This window comes from Suncus etruscus, chromosome 1 (assembly GCF_024139225.1).
Source record: "Suncus etruscus isolate mSunEtr1 chromosome 1, mSunEtr1.pri.cur, whole genome shotgun sequence".
NCBI lineage: Eukaryota > Metazoa > Chordata > Mammalia > Eulipotyphla > Soricidae > Suncus > Suncus etruscus.
The window spans coordinates 195,893,038-195,912,309 of record NC_064848.1 but is presented as its reverse complement, the minus strand read 5'-3'; the positions used below and the strand labels follow the sequence as shown (position 1 = coordinate 195,912,309).

At 46.2% G+C, this 19,272-nt stretch overlaps 2 protein-coding genes across 5 annotated transcripts in view; one reads left to right on the top strand and one right to left on the bottom strand.

The window, feature by feature from the left end:
• BPTF (bromodomain PHD finger transcription factor) overlaps positions 1–8,104 on the top strand; it is a 161,263-nt gene extending 153,159 nt beyond the window's left edge. For all 4 annotated transcript variants that reach the window (XM_049778810.1, XM_049778795.1, XM_049778801.1 and 1 more), the window contains one exon: positions 5,987–8,104. In XM_049778810.1, coding sequence (XP_049634767.1) covers positions 5,987–6,023 — 37 coding nt within the window. In that variant the 3' untranslated portion in view covers positions 6,024–8,104. The remainder of the gene's footprint in view (positions 1–5,986) is intronic.
• A 5,295-nt stretch (positions 8,105–13,399) lies between these two features.
• Positions 13,400–17,915, bottom strand: C1H17orf58 (chromosome 1 C17orf58 homolog). Its single transcript, XM_049780811.1, has 3 exons — positions 17,797–17,915; positions 15,254–15,898; positions 13,400–14,495 (listed from the first exon to the last, which is right to left on the bottom strand). The coding sequence occupies exons 1-3, from the start codon at positions 17,870–17,872 to the stop codon at positions 14,299–14,301; spliced, it is 918 nt and encodes a 305-aa protein (XP_049636768.1). The 5' UTR covers positions 17,873–17,915; the 3' UTR covers positions 13,400–14,298.
• Positions 17,916–19,272: the final 1,357 nt, after the last annotated feature.

Genomic DNA, 19,272 nt, shown 5'->3' with positions numbered 1-19,272 from the left:
TGGAGGGATGGAGGATGAGGTCTTTCCCCTCCAGCTCGGAGCACACGTCTGCCACCCTGTTCAGACGACGGTTCTGAGGCGAAGTGGCAGGTAAACAGCTCGAAGACAGTCAGGCTTGTGGAAATATTAGCTTTATTCAGTGGACAAGACTGAAGTCCAAGGCCTCAGCATCAGTTCCAGCCAAAAGTCCCTCGCCTTCCACAGACCCTTGTTTTTATCCCCCAGAATCAGGTACCACCCAATGGTGGGAGCAGAATCAGGTACCACCCTAGGGTGGGGGCAGAATGCCAGGTCACACCCTAGGGTAGGGCATAATCACCGATCAGGGTAGGGTCAGTAACATAATAATCCCATAAAATGTTTACATACACAACACACTTCCTCGCTTGTGACCAAACCAGGTTTGATTGCTGGGATTCCATATCATCCCCTGAGTACTTCCTATAGTAATCCCTGAGTGTTGATCCAAGAATAAGCCTTGAATTAATGTAGTTACCTTCCCTGCAGGCTTGGTCACTCCAAGAGATGCAGACTGAGCCAATCTTGGGGTTGTGGAATTTTTGCCTTGTATCTTATTTTGTGACTTCTCTAGTCTCTGCCCACTCTGCCCCATCGTCCCCTGAGGAGCCAGTAACTCAGGGAGGTTGGGATTTGTATTTTTTGAGTCTGTTCACATAAACTAAAAATACAAGCCCAGCTATAGTATTGATTTCTCCTAAAAGAAACCCAAAACCAACTCTAGGCAACGAAGCCAAGAAAGGGCTGCAAAGATGAGAGCTAGGCAGGGGCCTGAGAGAGTTCAAGGATTGAGGCACCGGCCTTGATACCGCATGAGCCCCCGGTTCTGTTCAGTCCTTGGCACCATGTCCACGTATGTTCTACTGAGTCCTGCTGGGTGTGACCCAAACATACACACACAGAGATTACTAAAAAGAAAAAGTACCATTTGGTGTATCACTATTCCCCACAGCAAAAAATTTCCTTGTCCCAAATGTTTCTAGTCTTGAGACTGAGAAGAGAAACCTTGGTTTGTAGGAAGCCCCCGCATGCAGGCACAGTCTAGTTTGTTAACCTGTTCTGAAGGATTCAGTCCCCAGTAGTGCTTCTCTCTCTCTCTCTCTCTCTTTCTCTCTCTCTTTCTCTCTCTCGCTCTCTCTCTTTTCTCCTCTTTCTCTTTTCTCTCTTTTTTTTCTCTCTCTTACACACACACACACACACACACACACACATGCGCTAGGATCTCTGAACTCTGTCCAGATGGGTCAGGGAGTGCCTACAGGGCAAGGGACAGGTCGTGATGTACCAACAGGATAGATTCCAGGGGAAATGAAATAACATTAAAAAATAAAAATAAAAAACCCACTCTGGGCCCGGAGAGATAGCACAGTGGCATTTGCCTTGCAAGCAGCCGATCCAGGACCAAAGGTGGTTGGTTCGAATCCCGGTGTCCCATATGGTCCCCGTGCCTGCCAGGAGCTATTTCTGAGCAGACAGCCAGGAGTAACCCCTGAGCATCGCCAGGTGTGGCCCAAAAACAAAAAACCAAAACCAAAAACAAACAAACAAAAAACCCACTCTGGGGCCTGAGAGATAGTACAGTGGGAATGATGTTTACCTTGCGCACAACCAACTCAGGTTTGATCCCCAGCATCTCATATGGTCCCCCTAGTTTCAAAGTGCAGAGCCAGGAGTAAGCTCTGAGCATTGGCCAGTATTGCCAAAAATAAAAAATAGATAAAAATTAAACATGCCATAGAAGTGGTATCCCAGACTTAAGGCACTTGCCTTACACACAACCAGCCCCACTTTAATCCCTGATGCTGCATATGGTCCCTGAGCCCTCCCTGAGCATAGAATCAGGAGTAAGCTCTGTATACCATTGGGCGTGATTGAAAAAAAAGAAAAAGAATACATGCCTTACTTTGGTTTTGCTCTAAGAAATCTTCCTCTAAAAGCTACTTAGAAGAGATGAATATGGTATTAGGATAATTAGAACATAATTAGAAATAACATAATTAAAACAGTTATAAAAGGCGTAAACTGGAATTTAAATCAGTTGTAAACAACTAAAATCAAGGAACTTCCCTAACGTACAAAACACAATGATGGCCAGAGAGATAGCACAGGGGTTAAGGTACTTGTCTTGCATTCCATGAACTCTGGTCTGATCCCAGGACCACACAGTCCTTCAAGCACCTAGCCTAGTGTTACATCTTAGTATTGCTGGGTAATCCACACCCTCGAAAAGACAGGGAAATTAAAAATAGGAAAAACAATACTCAGTATTCACATACTGGAAATTCCATAAAGAACAAACAAGAGGAAACAGGAAATTATCATAAGATTAACAGAAATTTTTCCAGAATTGATGAGAGTTACAAATCTATAAAACAAAGCATTTGGGCCCAGAGAGATAGCACAGCAGTGTTTGCCTTGCAAGCAGCCGATCCAGGACCAAAGGTGGTTGGTTCAAATCCCGGTGTCCCATATGGTCCCCCGTGCCTGCCAGGAGCTATTTCTGAGCACACAGCCAGGAGTAACCCCTGAGCAATGCCCGGTGTGGCCCAAAAAAACAAAAAAAAAAAAAAAAAAAACAAAGCATTCACTCAACAAATGATTATTGATGCCCTGCTGTGTGTCAGATATTGTGTATAACATGTAAAAAATAACTGGGTTTTATGGGGCTGGAGCAGTGGCGCAATTTGCCTTGCAGGCGCCTAACCTAGGACGGACCAAGGTTCTAGGTTCGATCCCCTGGCGTCCCATATGTTCCTCCAAGCCAGGGGCAGTTTCTGAGAACATAGCCAAGACTAGCCCCTGAGCGTCACCACCAGCCCAAAAACAAAAACAACAAAAAGAGACTAAGTTTTAGAGAGATAGTATGGGGTATTCTTCAGTAGAGCACTTGCCTCTCATGTTTGAGCCCTTGGTTCTAGTTTTAGTTTCATAAAGATAAAGCTAGGGGAATAGTATATTTTATAATTCTCTGGAAATTATTACAAGGAAGAAGAAAATAGTATTGCAGTGACAAAGTTAATAAACAACATGGGCTAGAGCAGTGGTCGGCAAGTTGTGGCTCATAAGCCACATGCGGCTCTTTACACTTTTTTGTTGTTGTTGTTGTTGTTGGTTTTTGGGTCACACTTGGCAGCGCTCAGGGGTCATTCCTGGCTCCACACTCAGAATACACTCCTGGCCGGCATGGGGGACCATATGGGATGCCAGGATTCGAACCAATGACCTTCTGCATGAAAGGCAAACGCCTTACCTCCATGCTATCTCTCCGGCCCCTCTTTACACTTTTTTGTTTGTTTTGTTTTTGTTTTTTTTTTGGGGGGGGTCACACCCGGCGGTGCTCAGGGGTTACTCCTGGCTGTCTGCTCAGAAATAGCTCCTGGCAGACACAGGGGACCATGTGGGACACCGGGATTTGAACCAATCACCTTTGGTCCTGGATCGACTGCTTGCAAGGCAAACGCCGCTGTGCTATCTCTCCAGGCCCAGGGTTTTTTTTTGTTTTTTTTGTTTTTCTTTACACTTTTTAATGCGGCTCTTCTGTGTGCTGGTTGGCCGCTCCAGGAGTCAGGACTCTGCTCTTAGCCTCTGTCAGTGCGCGCCCTATGTGGCTCTCAAAATAAATTTCAGTCATGGTTTTGGCGAGATTTGGCTCAGTTGAAAAAAAAGGTTGCCCACCACTGGGCTAGAGAGATAGCACAGTAGGTCGGGCCTTGCATGTGGCTGATGAAGATTCAATATTTGGCATTCCTTATGGCCCCCAATCCGAACCAGCAATGAGTAAGTCCTGGGCACTCTTTTTTATTTAAAAAATAAAAGTCAGGGGCCGGAGAGATAGCATGGAGGTAAGGCCTTGCATGAAGAAGGACAGTGGTTCGAATCCCAGCATCCCATATGGTCCCCCGTGCCTGCCAGGAGCAATTTCTGAGCATAGAGCCAAGAGTAACTCCTGAGCGCTGCTGGGTGTGAGCCAAAAACCAAAAATAAATAAAAGTTGGACAAGTGAGAAAAGATCTACCCACATAGACATCACCAACATTTCCAAATATCTGGCTGGAGAGATAGTTAAATGGGTAAAGCACTTGACTTGCATGTGGCCACCCTAGATTTCATCTCCAGCACCCTCTATGGTCTCACAAATCTGCCAGGAGTAACCCCTGAACACTACCAGGTGTGTCCCCCAAAACAGGAACTAAATGGATCTAACTAGGGCCCGGAGAGATAGCACAGCAGTGTTTGCCTTGCAAGCAGCCGATCCAGGACCAAAGGTGATTGGTTCGAATCCCGGTGTCCCATATGGTCCTCTGTGCCTGCCAGGAGCTATTTCTGAGCAGACAGCCAGGAGTAACCCCTGAGCACTGCCGGGTGTGGCCCAAAAACCAATAAATAAATAAATAAATAAATAAATAAATAAATAAATAAATAAATAAATAGATAAATAGATAAATAAATAAATAAAAGGATCTAACTACTAAAGAACTGAAAGTTTTATTACTTGAACCTAGGGCAGCTGGACTTGCATCGGAGGTAGGAGAATGCGTACCACTATAATAATGTGTGTGCATTTGGCCTTTTCCCTCATTAAATTTCTCTATTGTTTTATCACTCCTGGGATCAAAACCAGGACCTTTCAATCCAAGCAAAATAGTGTTACTGTCTGTTTGCTTGTTTTGACCAGGCTTTCATTAGACACTTGGACACTGTGAGTTGGGGCCCATGAGCACGTGGGACCTCCCCACAGAAACGTTTTGTTTTTTGGAAAGGCTTTAAGCTTTATTTCATGCTTTATCCTGAAGCATATGGTGGAATCTAGGGCTCCGTTTTCAGAGGCGAGAGTTGGCTATGAGGGAGGGCTCAGGCTCTGCGGAAGAGCAGACAGAGAGTGAGCCTGGTGGCACGTTTGCTCAGGCCCTTGAGAACTTGCCACTTGCCAGCCTGACGTACCTTTTTAGTATATTTGAGTTCACAAGGCAGCTAGGTTTGCCCAGTTCTGCTGAGACAACGTTAAGTGTGAAGAAAGATTAGAGAATTTCAAATACAAAGAAACATACGGGTAGCCGGTTGTTAGAACTTTGTTTACGAATCTCCAGTGTTTTCCTTGGCCATAGTTCCCCATTCATAATTTATGATCTTAAGCTTTGTTTGCACATTCTTTTCATGACAGCTCATCATTTACACCATCCATGTTCTTTCTTTTCTTACAGATTGTGATATCTTTAGTGTGAATTTTTAACTGGAATCAGAACTGGATGTTGGGGATCACTGTACCACGTGATTGCCTAACTCAAAATTGTCCGTGTCCCCCTGCCCAAAGTTCAGATTAATACTATTTTTTATGTTAAAAAGGTGCACAGTAAAACATTTTATCCTAGCAGCCATGTTAATAATGTAAACTCCTGGAATACTGTATATATTTTTATTATTATTATAATATATATATATGAGACACTTAAATAGAAAGTACTTTGACTTAGTCCCAATAAATGTGTGGTAATTTGGGTTTACTAGCAAAAGTTGTGAATAAAACTGTGAAACTAGAAAGGAGACTTCTGAATTTTTTAAGAGAAAAACGTGATTTTAATAGTCCTGTTTCTTCTTTAACTTTGCTTTTCTTTCTTATTCCCCATATCACACTATCTCTAAGCGCAGGCCCACTCTCAGGGCGAGCTCCCTCCCATATGGCCTTCCTTTTCCCTCTCTGGGAACATACTGCCATACATGCCTCCATCCCTTTGACAAATATTTTCTTCTACCTAGGAATATAGAAATAGCTTTTTTTCTGTCAACTCTGTTGACTGTACAGTAAGGCTTTACTATCTGAGGTAAGAGTTTTCTCACTTGTTCTCTGCTTGCCTGCCAAGGGGGAACACAGAACTTCCCACAGACAGATCCGCCTTCGCGTCGTCTCCTGGTGTCCTCCTTGTCAGAAGTGAGGGGTGCTTAATTGTTCCCTTTTTTCTGTATTCTGTAGGTCTCATAACAACAAACTGCAATCTACAGCTTCTTAAAGTTCAGCGTGTTAATCTAACATAAAAACACGGCAAGAATCTGGTTGTCTGAACTATTTTAAATTAAGGAGCCAGATGTTTTCAGTCAGGTAATCCTGACAGACTGACCTGAACTGCTTTGTTACTGGTCATGACAGCTCAGTTATATTTTGGCCAATTTTGTCCAGCGGACAAGGGAAAAAGCAAAGTCAACGATACCATTATCTTGTCAAGATCAAATGGTTTTACTATTGTGGCAGAAGCGGGGGAAACTTTGTTACTGAAAAAAAAAAAAAGAATGCAAGAAAAAAAGATAATATGGGGTCAAGTGTAACTCCATGGAAATGCCACATCTGCTCTTCAGTGAAGAAGCTGGTTAGAGTCTCACCGGAAACTTTTGACTGTATTTATTTATTGTTGCAAAACAAACAAAAACAAAGACGCTTTTTTATCGCTGCCCTCATTTGTCAGCTAATTATTTTTTCTTATAAAATCCAGCCCCGGTTCCACGTAATCCATTCTGTATCTTATCATGATTCCTGTAGGTAAAAGTACAAGACCACCTCTCGGTGTCTTTTCTTTCTATGAAAGGAGCTGCTATGTACACATGTGCACACATACATGCGCACGCGCGCGCACACACACACACACACACAAACTGGGAATCAACAATGAGCTTGTTGTTCACGGTAGATCAAAATTAACGCTTGGATAATGGTTGGGCTCTGCCGGTCCTGGACTCGACTCCGCTGCCTTGTCTAGAATAGTCCAGTTTGTCACTTACTCTGCACCAGGCTCAAATGAGGAAAATCTATTTGAAGGTATCTTGTTTGTAAACATTTGTCAGATTCTAATTTTTTTTCTTTTTGTATTAAAAATAAAATTCAACTATGGATGTATATGAAACGAAATAAATGGAGATCCTCTTTCTCCCACAGATGGTGTCTGTGAATGCGCTAATGATTATCTGTAAGCCTTTGCGGGGCAAGGGAGGGCTGCCAGGTAAATGGAAGGAAGAAGAACTTTTATTGTACCTGGGTTTTTCCAGGATGCTTGTTGGCCCTTTGTTTTTATGATTCCTAACTATTGTCATCATGTCTGCAGGGGTGCTAATCCTGTCATGTCGATTGATTCCACTAATCAAAATAGGAAATGCAGTAAGGCGTTTCGTTCATCTGCTCGGTGTCTGATTGGAGGCATATGATCAGTTACAGACAGTTTATCTCATGAAGGGCATTTTTTTTAAGATGACTTTATCCTTTATGTGTATGTTTTTCCATGTATTTGTGGAGTTGTTTGGGGTTCCGCACACACACACACATTTTTTTTTAAATGTGTAAGCAGCAGAAGGGGAAAATGCAAATGGTGGAGATATGTTTTGCATGTTTTTCCCTTCGGCATTCTAACCTCACACATGTCACTGAATTGTAATAATAGCTTCTATAAGATCTGCCATAATTGGTTTTTGCAGTTTTGCAAAACTTTTTTATTAGATTTTTTGCACTAATTCCTGTTAGCTTTGTGCCACCGAGTTCTGGAATTAATCTAATTACTGCTTTTTAAAAAATTATGTTTCCTTCTGTCTACTATCACCCTGCTATGCAAAACCTTTCCCAAACCTTAGTTTCCTAAAAAGATCACCATTCCAGCTCCCAATTCTTCCTTATTCCAGCTCAGGCATGCAGGATACTCTGGTTTGATTCTACCTACTGAAGGCCCTTTCCTTTTTGTACTTAAAAATGGCACCTCAATCTCTGCTTAACAAGTACTATAAAACTGATAGCTCAGTATGGAAACACTTTAAAATAAATACTAAGATGGAAGTAGTCCAAAATAGGTTATTCTGTCCTCTTAAAAAAAAATCCCTGCTAATGCTCTGTACTCATCCAAGAATTGGATATTCCAATGAATCAAGATCACATCTCCTCACGCCACAGTATTTCTGTAGAGATAGAGGTGCGCTGGGCTTACTCATTTACAACTTGTTGCAGCAACTTTTCTTACTGTAGGCAATAGATTGCTGTGTTTTTAACAGATTGTGACAAATTCTACGCAATTCTTTTTGTACGTAATAGGACATTTCATCCTAGAAAAAATAATGTTTTTGACATTGGATTTGGTGCAGTTTGTAATGAAACAGTGATGGGTTGGTGGATCTATTTTCTGTAGCTGTTGACATTGTCAAATTGTACCAAAAGTAAATTTTATGGAAATCCTCAGATCGGAAAGATATTGATTCCATGTGTTTAATATTACAATGCTTTTTGCGATCTCTTGTCAGCAGATAAGAGACAAACGCATTTCTAATTTTACCAGCTACAGAGCTTTAGTATTTCAGAAACAACCTTTCAATACATTCTTTCAAACCATCGTTTGAAAATCTTTCCAGAACCTGCTCTTTGATGAATATTCTATTTCTGCGGTTCCTTAAGAGGTACATTGTGACAGTAATTTTGCCATTAGTAGTCCAGATATTAGGAGGCACATTTGTGATACCATAAGGATTATTCTACTAGTCTTTGGGCTTGTAAATCTTACTTAATTTGCAGCAATAGTTGTCCTTGGCTTAAAAATATTTTCAAAGCTTGTTACCTGCATCTGCCAAGTTCACATCCTTGGAAACCATTTCATAAAAAAGTATTTTCATATCGGTAAGCCTTTTCCTCCTATCCAAATTCTGTGGGATTTGTATTTTAGTTGATGTCCTGCAGTAGGTTTTTAAAAATTGTGAATTTTCAGAGAGCTATTTTTAAAAGTAAACAATTACTTTTTTATATTGCAAATGGTCTTGAATGTTATTTAAAGACACTGAGATTTGCTGTTGTTTGTAATTTACCTTCTAGAATCTGCAAATAAAAGTTCTTTCCTTATTTCTGTTCCTTTCTATTAGGCAAACTCTCAGCATCTTTGTGTTTCTGATATTAAAGAGTCAGACAGGTGGCCTTTTTGATCTCTGTATGTAAAGGGACTCAGCAACACATGCTCAGTACCACTGTAGCATCCATTTTGTAACTTCAGCTGTTATCACCCAGTTTCAGATTTCTGGTCCTTCAAATGAAAGGGGGGTATCTCATGGGCAAAGTCCTTGAGGTACTTGGAGAACCATGAGCCAGCTGGGAATACTTTCAGTAAATACTGGATCTTTCTATAATAAGTATTGAAATCGTCTGGGGTATTTCTAGGTAATACCGAGAAAAACATGCTATAGGCAGCACAAAGGGGAATAAAAAACTTAGATCATCACATGCTACTTGACCAACTTGGACCAAATTCAATTGAAGCAGTTGCTGGATTTTTTTTTTTTTTTTTGGGCCACACCCGGCGGTGCTCAGAGGTTACTCCTGGCTGTCTGCTCAGAAATAGCTCCTGGCAGGCACGGGGGGACCATATGGGACACCGGGATTCAAACCAACCACCTTAGGTCCTGGATCGACTGCTTGCAAGGCTAGCACCGCTGTGCTATCTCTCCGGGCCCCAGTTGCTGGATTTTTACATCATAAAGGCCTTTTACGATTTGGTGGGTGCTGCAGGCATCGGGTTGGTTCTTGGTGGCTGTGTTGATGTGTGTTTGATCAACATCTGAAAAGTTGGTGGTGTCGCTCTGTAGTAGAGCTCTCACTTTGCCTGTTTGAGGCCCTGGGCTTGATCCCTGGCACTGAAAAAACAAAATCTTTCAAGAGAAAAAGAAACAGACAGTTGCCAAAAGATATTAAAATACCGGAAAAGCCTAGTTAACCACCCAAAATATTTTCTCTTTGAATTCTATTTGAAACAGAGATGTGAGAAAGAGAATTCCCAGGGCCTCAAACATACATTCTACTATTGAGCTACATTGAGATAACTCTTGGAGGCAACTACATTATTAAATAATAAATATCCATTTCGTGTGCACATAGTCCTTCAGTCTTAGGAGCTAGGCACTGAGAAAAAAAAGAGTGTAGGGAAAGGAGTATGAATTGCTATTAATTTACTAAATTAAAGTTTCCCATAAAGTCAGAGAGTGTGGACTGGAGGGCAAATCAATGTTCTAATGCTTGCTTTGCATGTAGGAGGCCTGAGTTTGAATCCTAACATAGAGTCCCCAGACACTACCAGGTGTGTGTCCCTCCCCCCCCCCCCAAAAAAAAAGCAAAAGAAAGTATTTTTTTTAATCCTATAAATGGGCTGGAGAGATAGTACAGTGGTTAGGGAGTTTTCATTGCATATGGCTGACTCAGATGGTCTTCCAAACACCACCAGGAGTGATTTCTGTGTACAGAGCCAGGAGTAACCCCTGAGCATCACCGGGTGTGGCCCAAAGCAAAAAAATAAAAGAATATACAAGGAACTGAGTGAATATTGGAGTGTAGATTTTGCTTACTGTTTTGGGGCCACATCTGGCAATACCAGGGCTTACTCCTGACTCAGAGCTCAGTAATTCCTCCTGCTGGTGCTTAAGAGACTGTAGGGGTCCTAGGTATCGGGGTCCCAGGGTGCTTGTGTGCAAAGCAAAAGCCCTATTGCTGTACTATGGCCCCTGAAATGTAGACTTGCTTTCTTTTTTTTTTTTTCCTTTTGTTTTTGGGTCACACTTGGCAGGCTCAGGGAACTATATGGGATGCTGGGATCCAAACCACCACCCTTCCTGGACCGGCCGCGTGCAAAGCAAATGCCCTACCACTTGTGCCACCACTCCGGTCCCTAAAACGTAGATTTTTTTTTTTTTTTTTGGTTTTGGGTCACACCCAGCAGTGCTCAGGGGTTACTCCTGGCTCCATGCTCAGAAATCGCTCCTGGCAGGCTCGGGGACCATATGGGAGGCCGGGATTCAAACCAATGACCTTCTGCATGCAAGGCAAATGCCTTACCTCCATGCTATCTCTCCGGCCCCCTGAAACGTAGATTTCTGACCTTTGTTGTTGCCACCCTGGCATTATCAGTCTGCTCTGCCTCTGGGTCCATCTCCCTTCTACCTTTGCTTAGTCTCACTTTTCACTGCAAACATGGTCTTAATTTTATCAAGAAGGTATTTTTAAAAACTGGTTGCTTTTGTTTGCCAAGATGTACATAGTAAATGTGATCTCAGGAATCACAGACCATGGGGTCTGTTGGATGGGCGTGTCTCCATAAGTTCTCAGACCAGTATTCTCAAATCAAATTGAACTTGAAATCCTCAGGTTTATGTGCAAATGATTTCTTTCTCATTTGCCAAAATTGTTTATAACTCTTCTTTCTGCTCCAACAATAAACCAGCCCAATACTTTACTTTCTACAATTTAAAAAGGACTCTGGGGCCAGAGAAATAGCACAGAGGTAGGGCATTTGCCTTGCACACAGCCAATCCCAGACGGACTGTGATTCGAATCCGGCATCCCATATGGTCCCTCATGCCTGCCAGGAGTAACCCCTGAAGGCTGCCAGGTGTAACCCAAAAAACAAACAAAAGACTTCTGGGACTGGAGAGAGAGTTTAGGATGCTTGACTTGCACCTGGCAAAACCAGGTTCAATCCCTAGCATCCTGGTCCCTTGAGCCTGTCCGGAATGATCCTTGAGCACAGCGCCAGGAGTTACCCCTGAGCACCACCTGGTGTGACCCCAAAACTCAAAAAAAATTTTTTTAATTAAAATTACTCCTTAGTTGGAGACACCTGAGTGTTAAGAACAGTGCCTTGTATGGGTAAGGCCCTGGATTTAATTCCTGGAGAAGGCAGAAGAATCTGTTTTGATATCTGATATTTGAGTTCATCTTTCTCTTATAACTAATGCATGCTGGCTAGAGCAATAGTACAGCAGACAGGGTGCATTTGCCTTGCAAACAGCCAACCCTGGTTCTATCCCTGAAATTCCATATGGTCCCCAGAGCACCTCCAGGAGTGATTCCAGACTGCAGAGCCTTACTTACAGATTCCTTACTCAGGAGGAAGCCCTGAGCACTGCCAGGTATGGCTCCAAGGCCAGCAAACAACCTCTAACACAGGAGCAGGGTAGCTTAAAGGACTAGCACAGGCAGCAGGTTCCAGATCCAAACCTGGCACCACCACATGACATTTCCCCTTCCAGTATTACTGTTTGGGGGCCAGAGACATAGTACAGCATTTGCCATGCCTGGCCAACTTGGGTTCCATTCCTAGAATCTCATAATGTTCCCCTGACCACCTCCAGGAGTGATTTGGTTTATTTTTGGGAGGGGGGGTCATACCTAACGGCGCTTAGGAGTTACTCCTGGTTCTGCACTCAGAAATCGCTCCTGGAGACCGTATGGGATGCTGGGATTTAAACCACCATCCGTCCTGGATTGGCTGTTTGCAAGCAAATGCCTTATCGCTGTGCTATCTCTCCAGCCCCAAGGTTCTTTTTTTTTGGTCCAGGAATGATTTCTGAGTGCAAAGCTAGGAGTAAGTAACCCCTGAGCATAGCTAGATGTGACTAAAAAAAATTTTTTTTTTAACTAAGAAAAACAAAAGTAGAAGCTCTATGCGTTAGCACACAGCTAATTTTTGGAGAGCTTTATCACTCGATAAAGAAAGCTTTATCGAGGGGCCGGGCGGTGGCGCTGGAGGTAAGGTGCCTGCCTCGCCTGCGCTAGCCTAGGACGGACCGCGGTTCGATCCCCCGGCGTCCCATATGGTCCCCCAAGAAGCCAGGAGCAACTTCTGAGCGCATAGCCAGGAGTAACCCCTGAGCGTCGCAGGGTGTGGCCCAAAAACCAAAAAAAAAAAAAAAAGAAAGAAAGCTTTATCGAGTGGTAAAGCTAGACAAAAAAAAAGAAAAACAAAAGTACCCCTTGAGAGTTTTGCCCTTCTGCACCCCCAAAAAGAAAAAATTCTACCAGAAGCTCTTTATTTTGTACCCTTTCCCAATAGTTGGTCGTAACTCCTGAGAAAAAGCAACTAAGTTTTCTGCTATTTGAACCCACTGCCCTGTATACTGCCAGCAGTGGAGAGATGAAGAGTGGGGTTTGGGGACAATTTGCCTCTAAACCTCTGAAGACCTGCATGGCCAATCACAGACATCATGCAACTCCCTCAGCACATTTCTTCTGAAACCAAATAGGCTATTTGAATTTTTCATTTCTTAATCACTCAGAGAGTGCTCAGGGGTTCCACCAACAGTGCTTAAGGGATCACACTGTGTCAGAACCAAATCCAGGGCTCCAGCTACCAACTTCCTGGCTTCCGCATGTGGAGCCTCTCCTCCAGCCAGCCAGAGCCATGAGCCTCACTCCAGGCTGGGTTGTTTTGGTTTTTCCTTAGATGCAATTTGACTTTTTTTTTAATCCATAATCTTCAACCTAGGTAAGGGTTATTAAGAGCTATTCGCACTGCTTCAAATTAATATGGTCATTGTTTAAAAAAAAAAAAGTATTGATGTCTTGGTGGACTCAAGCAGAAAAATCAAAATTACAGTCAGTAAGTGGTTAAATCTGTTTCGCACCTTATTGGAAAGCCTGAAACAATTCAGATCCATGCAAACATTGGCTGAGGTTTGGCAGAGAGTTTGAGAATGCCTTTGAGACTCAAAGAACCAGGTGCATCCGAGATCCGATTTCAAGGCAAGATTTACTGCTTTACAAACATAAACACAATACTTGGTCTTAATAGAAAAATGACATCAGATATGCCCAGAATATATTTAAGCACTGGGAGATCTTTCAGTTTGACATAGAGCGTAAGTTTCTTGGATGGGGAAGTATGAACATGAACTCAAGCTTACATTTTTGGTACATCCAGAACACTTGTCTGAGTACTATTTCACTTGAATTAAGCCTTTTAGTACGCTTTCCATGTACTTGTCTTGGGTTCTGACCCCTAAGCGAGGGATCTAAATGACATTTCAACGATGTCTTTGACTAGTGCGCTTACTGTTTGTACAGAGTTTAAAATGTGATGCTTTGAGGATAAAATTTGGTTTGATACTTGCTATAAAACGATTCAAAGTTGTATATTTCAAATCAAGGAAATGTTTTCTTTTTGTGAACTATTTCTACTGGAGAATGTATTTAAATTAAAATAATAAAAAAGAAAAAAAAAGAAAAAGAGCAACATGAAGCCCGTGATCTGTTAACTGGACAGGTCCCCTAGCTTGAGCTGTGTGAGTGAGTAATGGCAGAAGCAGAACTGTCTCCTATGTAAAGAGCATGCATGTAAGACAAATAAACGTGACGAGTTCGAGGTCAGAATTGGAACTGGACAATCAGTTCCTAAAGGGCTCAGTGCCTTGTCCTGACAGGAAGATCCCAGGATATATATGATCATAGGCCTGTTCCATTTCCCTGAATTCCCAGTCTCTTAAGGCCCAGACACACGGCCTGGGAGGTCAGGCTCCAAGGCAGGCGGCATGGATGGCACCTTGAACTTGCCGGTGTCTTTGGCGATTAAATCTTTTCACGTAGCTGCTGCTGCTTCTCAGCAGTCCGTCTCCAGGCCGGAGGCGCCCTCGCAGGACCTGGTACAGGGATGCAGGGAGCTGCCTTCTCTTATGGTAGATGTGGCCCATTACAATATACCTGCTGCCTGGGGAAAATCAGAAATACCAATCAATAGTGTCTTCTCCTAGGTACCTGGAAACTATCAAAAAAGTTCAGCCTTTCAGAAAAGTCTTCGCCTGGGGCCAGAGTGGTGCAAGTGGTAGGGTGTCTGCCTTGCACGCGCTAGCCTAGGACAGACGGTGATTCGATCCCCCGGTGTCCCACATGGGCCCCCAAGCCAGGGGCGATTTCTGAGCGCATAGCCCAGAAGTAACCCCTGAGCATCACCAGGTGTGACCCAAAAACCAAATAAAAAAAAAAGTCTCCTCCTGAGTCTCTTGATCTGGCAGCCCAGATCTGCAATTTATAAGCAACAGGTGAAAATAGTCATTCTGCCTAAGTTTGGCGCTCAATCTAAGTCTTTGCATTTTGAACTAGGGGCGCAGGTGGAATGGGGGGGGGGGCAGTGCTGGCTAACTTAAACCCGAGTTCCATTCCTCCAAACACTTGCAATTCCCTGTCTACCCTATTTCCACACACCCCACTTTAAAAAATAATTGGGTACCAATAGGGATGGGGATGAGGCATCCGACTTAAAAAGAGGACCCGAAAGATAGCATAGAGGTAGGGCATTTGCCTTGCATGCAGAAGGACTGGGGTTCGAATCCCGGCATCCCATAGGTCGGTCCCCCGAGCCTGCCAGGAGGAACCCCTGAACACCGGGTGTGACCCAAAAACCAAAGAGCGGCCCGAAGCACACACACACAGAAACACAAGCGGGTCCGTGTATCTAGGGTGCAATACCGGGTTTCAATTCCGGGCACGGTTTGTGGCAGCCGGCGGGGTGGAGGGCCAGCAGGTGCACGCGGAAGAGAAAGCCGTCGGGCGTAAAGTGCAGGCGGCCCATGCGGTACAGCCCGTCGCGGGCCACGAGCAGCGTCGCCAGGCGGATCCCCGGGGCCAGCACGTCCACGTCCTGCACGATCCCGTTCAGCGCGAACTCGCTCGCGCACCAGGACTCGCGCGCCTCCGGGGCCGCGCTGCAGGCGCGTGCGCAGGGCTCGGAGTCAAGTCCCGGCGGCGGCGGCTTCTGCGCCTGCGCGACCCCGGGCCCGGCGCGCGGCCGATTAGGGTGGGCGGGGCCGGCGCGAGTCTCGGGGACGCGCACGCGCGGCCTGGCGGCGGGGAAGGGTAAGAGGCGTGGGCGCGCACGTCGCGGGGCTTCCTCCTGCGCGGCCCCGCGGCGCGCCGAAGGACGGTTCTCCGCATGCGCGAGGCGCGGGCTCGGGCTCGGCGGGGCGGCGGGCGCGCGCGCGTTCTCTCGGAAGCCCGCCCTGTTCTCCGCGGACGGCTGAGACTTCCCCGGCCAGGCGCGGGTCGCGGCTTCGGGGACCGCCTGCGGGCTCGGGGCGCCGCCTGAGTCGGGTTTCTGGTTGTTGGGGGGCGAGGCTGGAGGAAAAAAAATAACAAAAAAAATAGGGAAGAGAGAGGAGAAGCTGCATTAAGGAGGGAAATCCCAGCGGGCCTGGAAGGGGTTCTGGGGAGCTGGAGGAAAGGGGTTCGGGGTGCAAGCACCTGCTGAGGAGTACCATGGGGGTGTGGGGGGTTCAATTTGCAAGCGGGAGAATGGACGGGGAGGGGCCGTCTGCCACTTCTGTGCAAGGGGGTGTGCATGCCAGGGGGGGTGTGCATGCTTGTGGCCCCCCCCTAAAAAAGGATGGAGCTGGGGGTCTTATCCTCTAAAAATGAGGCCCAATAAGTGGAGATTTTTTTTGCACAAACTGGGCGCCCGTTTTGTGCAAGCTCCTTTCTCAAATCCAAAGCTTTTAAGCCCCTACCCCTCCCCTGCGGCCTATTTGTTTTGGGGACTAAACCTCTCTGACTAAGGGGGGGGGTTAAATAACAAACCCTTTATTTTTTTTGTCCTGTCTTTAATATATAGGCATGCATCTAAACATCCGCCTTTAGGCTGTTTACAGTTTTGTTGAGAAAGTACCCAGAGCCTGGGGTGTTGGGGGGGGGGCAGGACGCTTGGTGGGGTGGGGTGGGGTGATTTGGGGGAAGCTCGGGTTACAGGTTCTCCCCAGGGTGCCAGCGCCCCTAACAACACAACTATTTGGTTTTCCCATCCGTGTTTGCACTGTCAGCTCGGTCGCTGCAAAATCCAGGGCTGGGGAGTGAGTGGATTTTTATGTGGCTTCTTAGGAGCCAACTACAGTTCAAAAAAGATTTTTCCAAGCACTGCTGGGAGGCAGAGACACACACACACCCTTAAGACTCAAGTATAAAAGCATACATTTCCCCCTACTTGAAGGAAAAGTTCCTAAAAGGTAGGAAAAGTTTCTGCTCAGCAAACTTCATCAAGCCTGATGGCAAACCCCAGCAGCTTGCCCTGTCCTGTGATACCATTTCAATGTCGCCTCCTTTTTTCTCCCCAGCTCCCAAAGTCCACCATCAGCATGTCTTTATATTTTTCCTCTTTTCCCCAGTTTCCAGGGCCACTGGGGGGCATTGCTCCCTCTTGCAAGGAAGGACTGCTTGCTTGTCCGGTTTACAACCAACTCCTGCAACACCTCTTTGCCAAGTTAGAACAATCCTCCCTCATCAGTTTACTGCACCCAGCAGTGACAGCCGGTTAGAGCTGAAATATTTTTTCCAAACCCTCCAAAAAAGAGATGGTTTCTGACCATGCTCCAAGCTGTCCACCACCACCCCCCCAATCCTACACAGCTGAATAAAATCCTGGTGGCCTTCCAAGTCCTGGCTGTCAACTGTTTGACCTCACAACTGCTTCCCCATAGATAGCACCATCTGTTGTCATGGGAAAGATCGCCTGATATTTGGGTGAAATGCCACTGAAGTCATTCGATGTCCATGTGGAAAAATAACCCAGAGTCAATTGCCCTGCCCTTCGAGGTGCGGAAGTTGCTTTTTTTATTTTGCTTTTTTCCCAGAGATAGCCCAGCCTGCAAAGTTCCCGGGGGTCCTCCTGCCAGCACCCCACTGCACCCCCAAGCACCTGGGACCTAAACTGTCTTTCCCTGCAGGCCATCGAGAGACTGATACCCTCCAGGCTAGTCACTGGGGCTGCAAGGGACTGTGATTTGGGGAGAGGTTTCCAGCTGGGGGATCCTGTCCCTGCACCCCCAGACTCCGGGGGGTGATTGGGGAGCCCCTTTGGACACGGTTCCCTCCGCTGCCAACGACTTGCAGGCCAAGTTTTCTGAGCCCGGGGCTCCCACCGCACACCCTGGCAGCGACCCCTGCCTTGCGGGGGACGGTAGACCCCGACCCCGACCCCCCTGCACCCACAGGGGGCGTGTACCCCCCCCCCCGATCCCGCTCACCTTTGCTTTCGGGAGCGGAGCCCGCCAGCAGCCACAGCAGCCACAACGTCCACGGCCGAGCTGTCATTCTGGCCATCGCGACGCGGACGCGGCTCTCGGGGCTCCCGCACCCCCCTCTCCCTTCCCTCCCCCTCCCCCAGCCGTCCCCACCCCACCCTCCCCCTTCATGCTAATGAGGATGAGGGGCAGCCTTGGGGAACCTCTTTCTCGCTCTCTCTTCCCCCTCTTTTCTCTGTCTCTCCTCTCTCTCGCCCCTTCTTTCTCTCCCCTATTTTCTCTCTTTCTCTCTCTCTCTCTCTCTCTCTCTCTCTCTCTCTCTCTCTCTCTCTCTCTCTCACACACACACACACACACACACACCTCCTGCGGTGCTAGCACATAGCCTCTCTCCCTTCTCCCTCCTCTCTCCCCCCTCTTCTCTCTTTTTTCCTCTCTCCCTCGTCTCTCTCCCTCTCTCTCTCTCCCCTCTTCTCTCTCTCCCCTCCAGTCTCTCCTCTCTCTTTGTCTCCCCCTCTTCTCTTTCCTCTCTCTTTCTCTCTCCCCCCTCTTCTCTCTGTCTCTTTCCTCTCTCCCCTCTCTTCTTTTATTCTCTCTCACCCCTCTTCTCTCTCTTTCTCTCTCCCACCTCTTCTCTCTGTCTCTCCTCTGTCCCCTTCTTTCTCTCCTCCCTCTTCTCCCTTTCTCCCGCTTTCTCTCAACCCCTCCTCTCTCTCTCTCTCCCTCTCTCTCTCTCTCCCTCTCGCTCTCTGTCTCTCTCTCTCTCTCTCTCTCTCCTCTCTCTCTCTCTCTCTCTCTCTCTCTCTCTCTCTCTTTCTCTCCTCTTGCCTCCTGCAGGGTGCAAGCACATGCCCCCCTCCTCAGCTTGCCCACAGTCAGATCTGTCCTGCTTTTGGGGAGGATGCAGTGGGGGTTTCCAAGGAACAATGAAACCATCCAACCTCAACTTTATTCTGCAGTGGGCCCCCACACACTCCAAACAGCCTGGGGAGGGATGGTGGGGTGGGATCGAGGAACTATTGAGAGGGGGCCAGTAAATCCAGGTCATTCAGCCTAGATTAATTAAGGCCACACAAATGCACAAGGCAGAGTTTACAGACAGCTTACATTGGGGTGAAAGTGGGGTCCAGAAGGAAGAAGCTGCACCCCAGCCTGGGGCAATGTCTAGATGAAATGCAATCTAAGTGCCCTGGATGCATTGATTTAAGTTACAATACATTGAATGTTTCTAATCTAGAAACAGAAATGGGGTGCCTTTCTGCTTCCTCTCTGGCCCTCCTGGGCACTGCTGGCTTGATGGCTGAATTCACCCTACCCCAGGCACCTCTCTTTTTTTTGGGGGGGGGGGTTGGGCCACACCCAGCAGTGCTCAGGGTTTACTCCTGGCTATCTGCTCAGGAATAGCTCCTGGCAGGCACAGGGGACCATATGGGTTGCCGAGAATCGAACTGACTACCTTAGGTCCTGGATCAGCTGCTT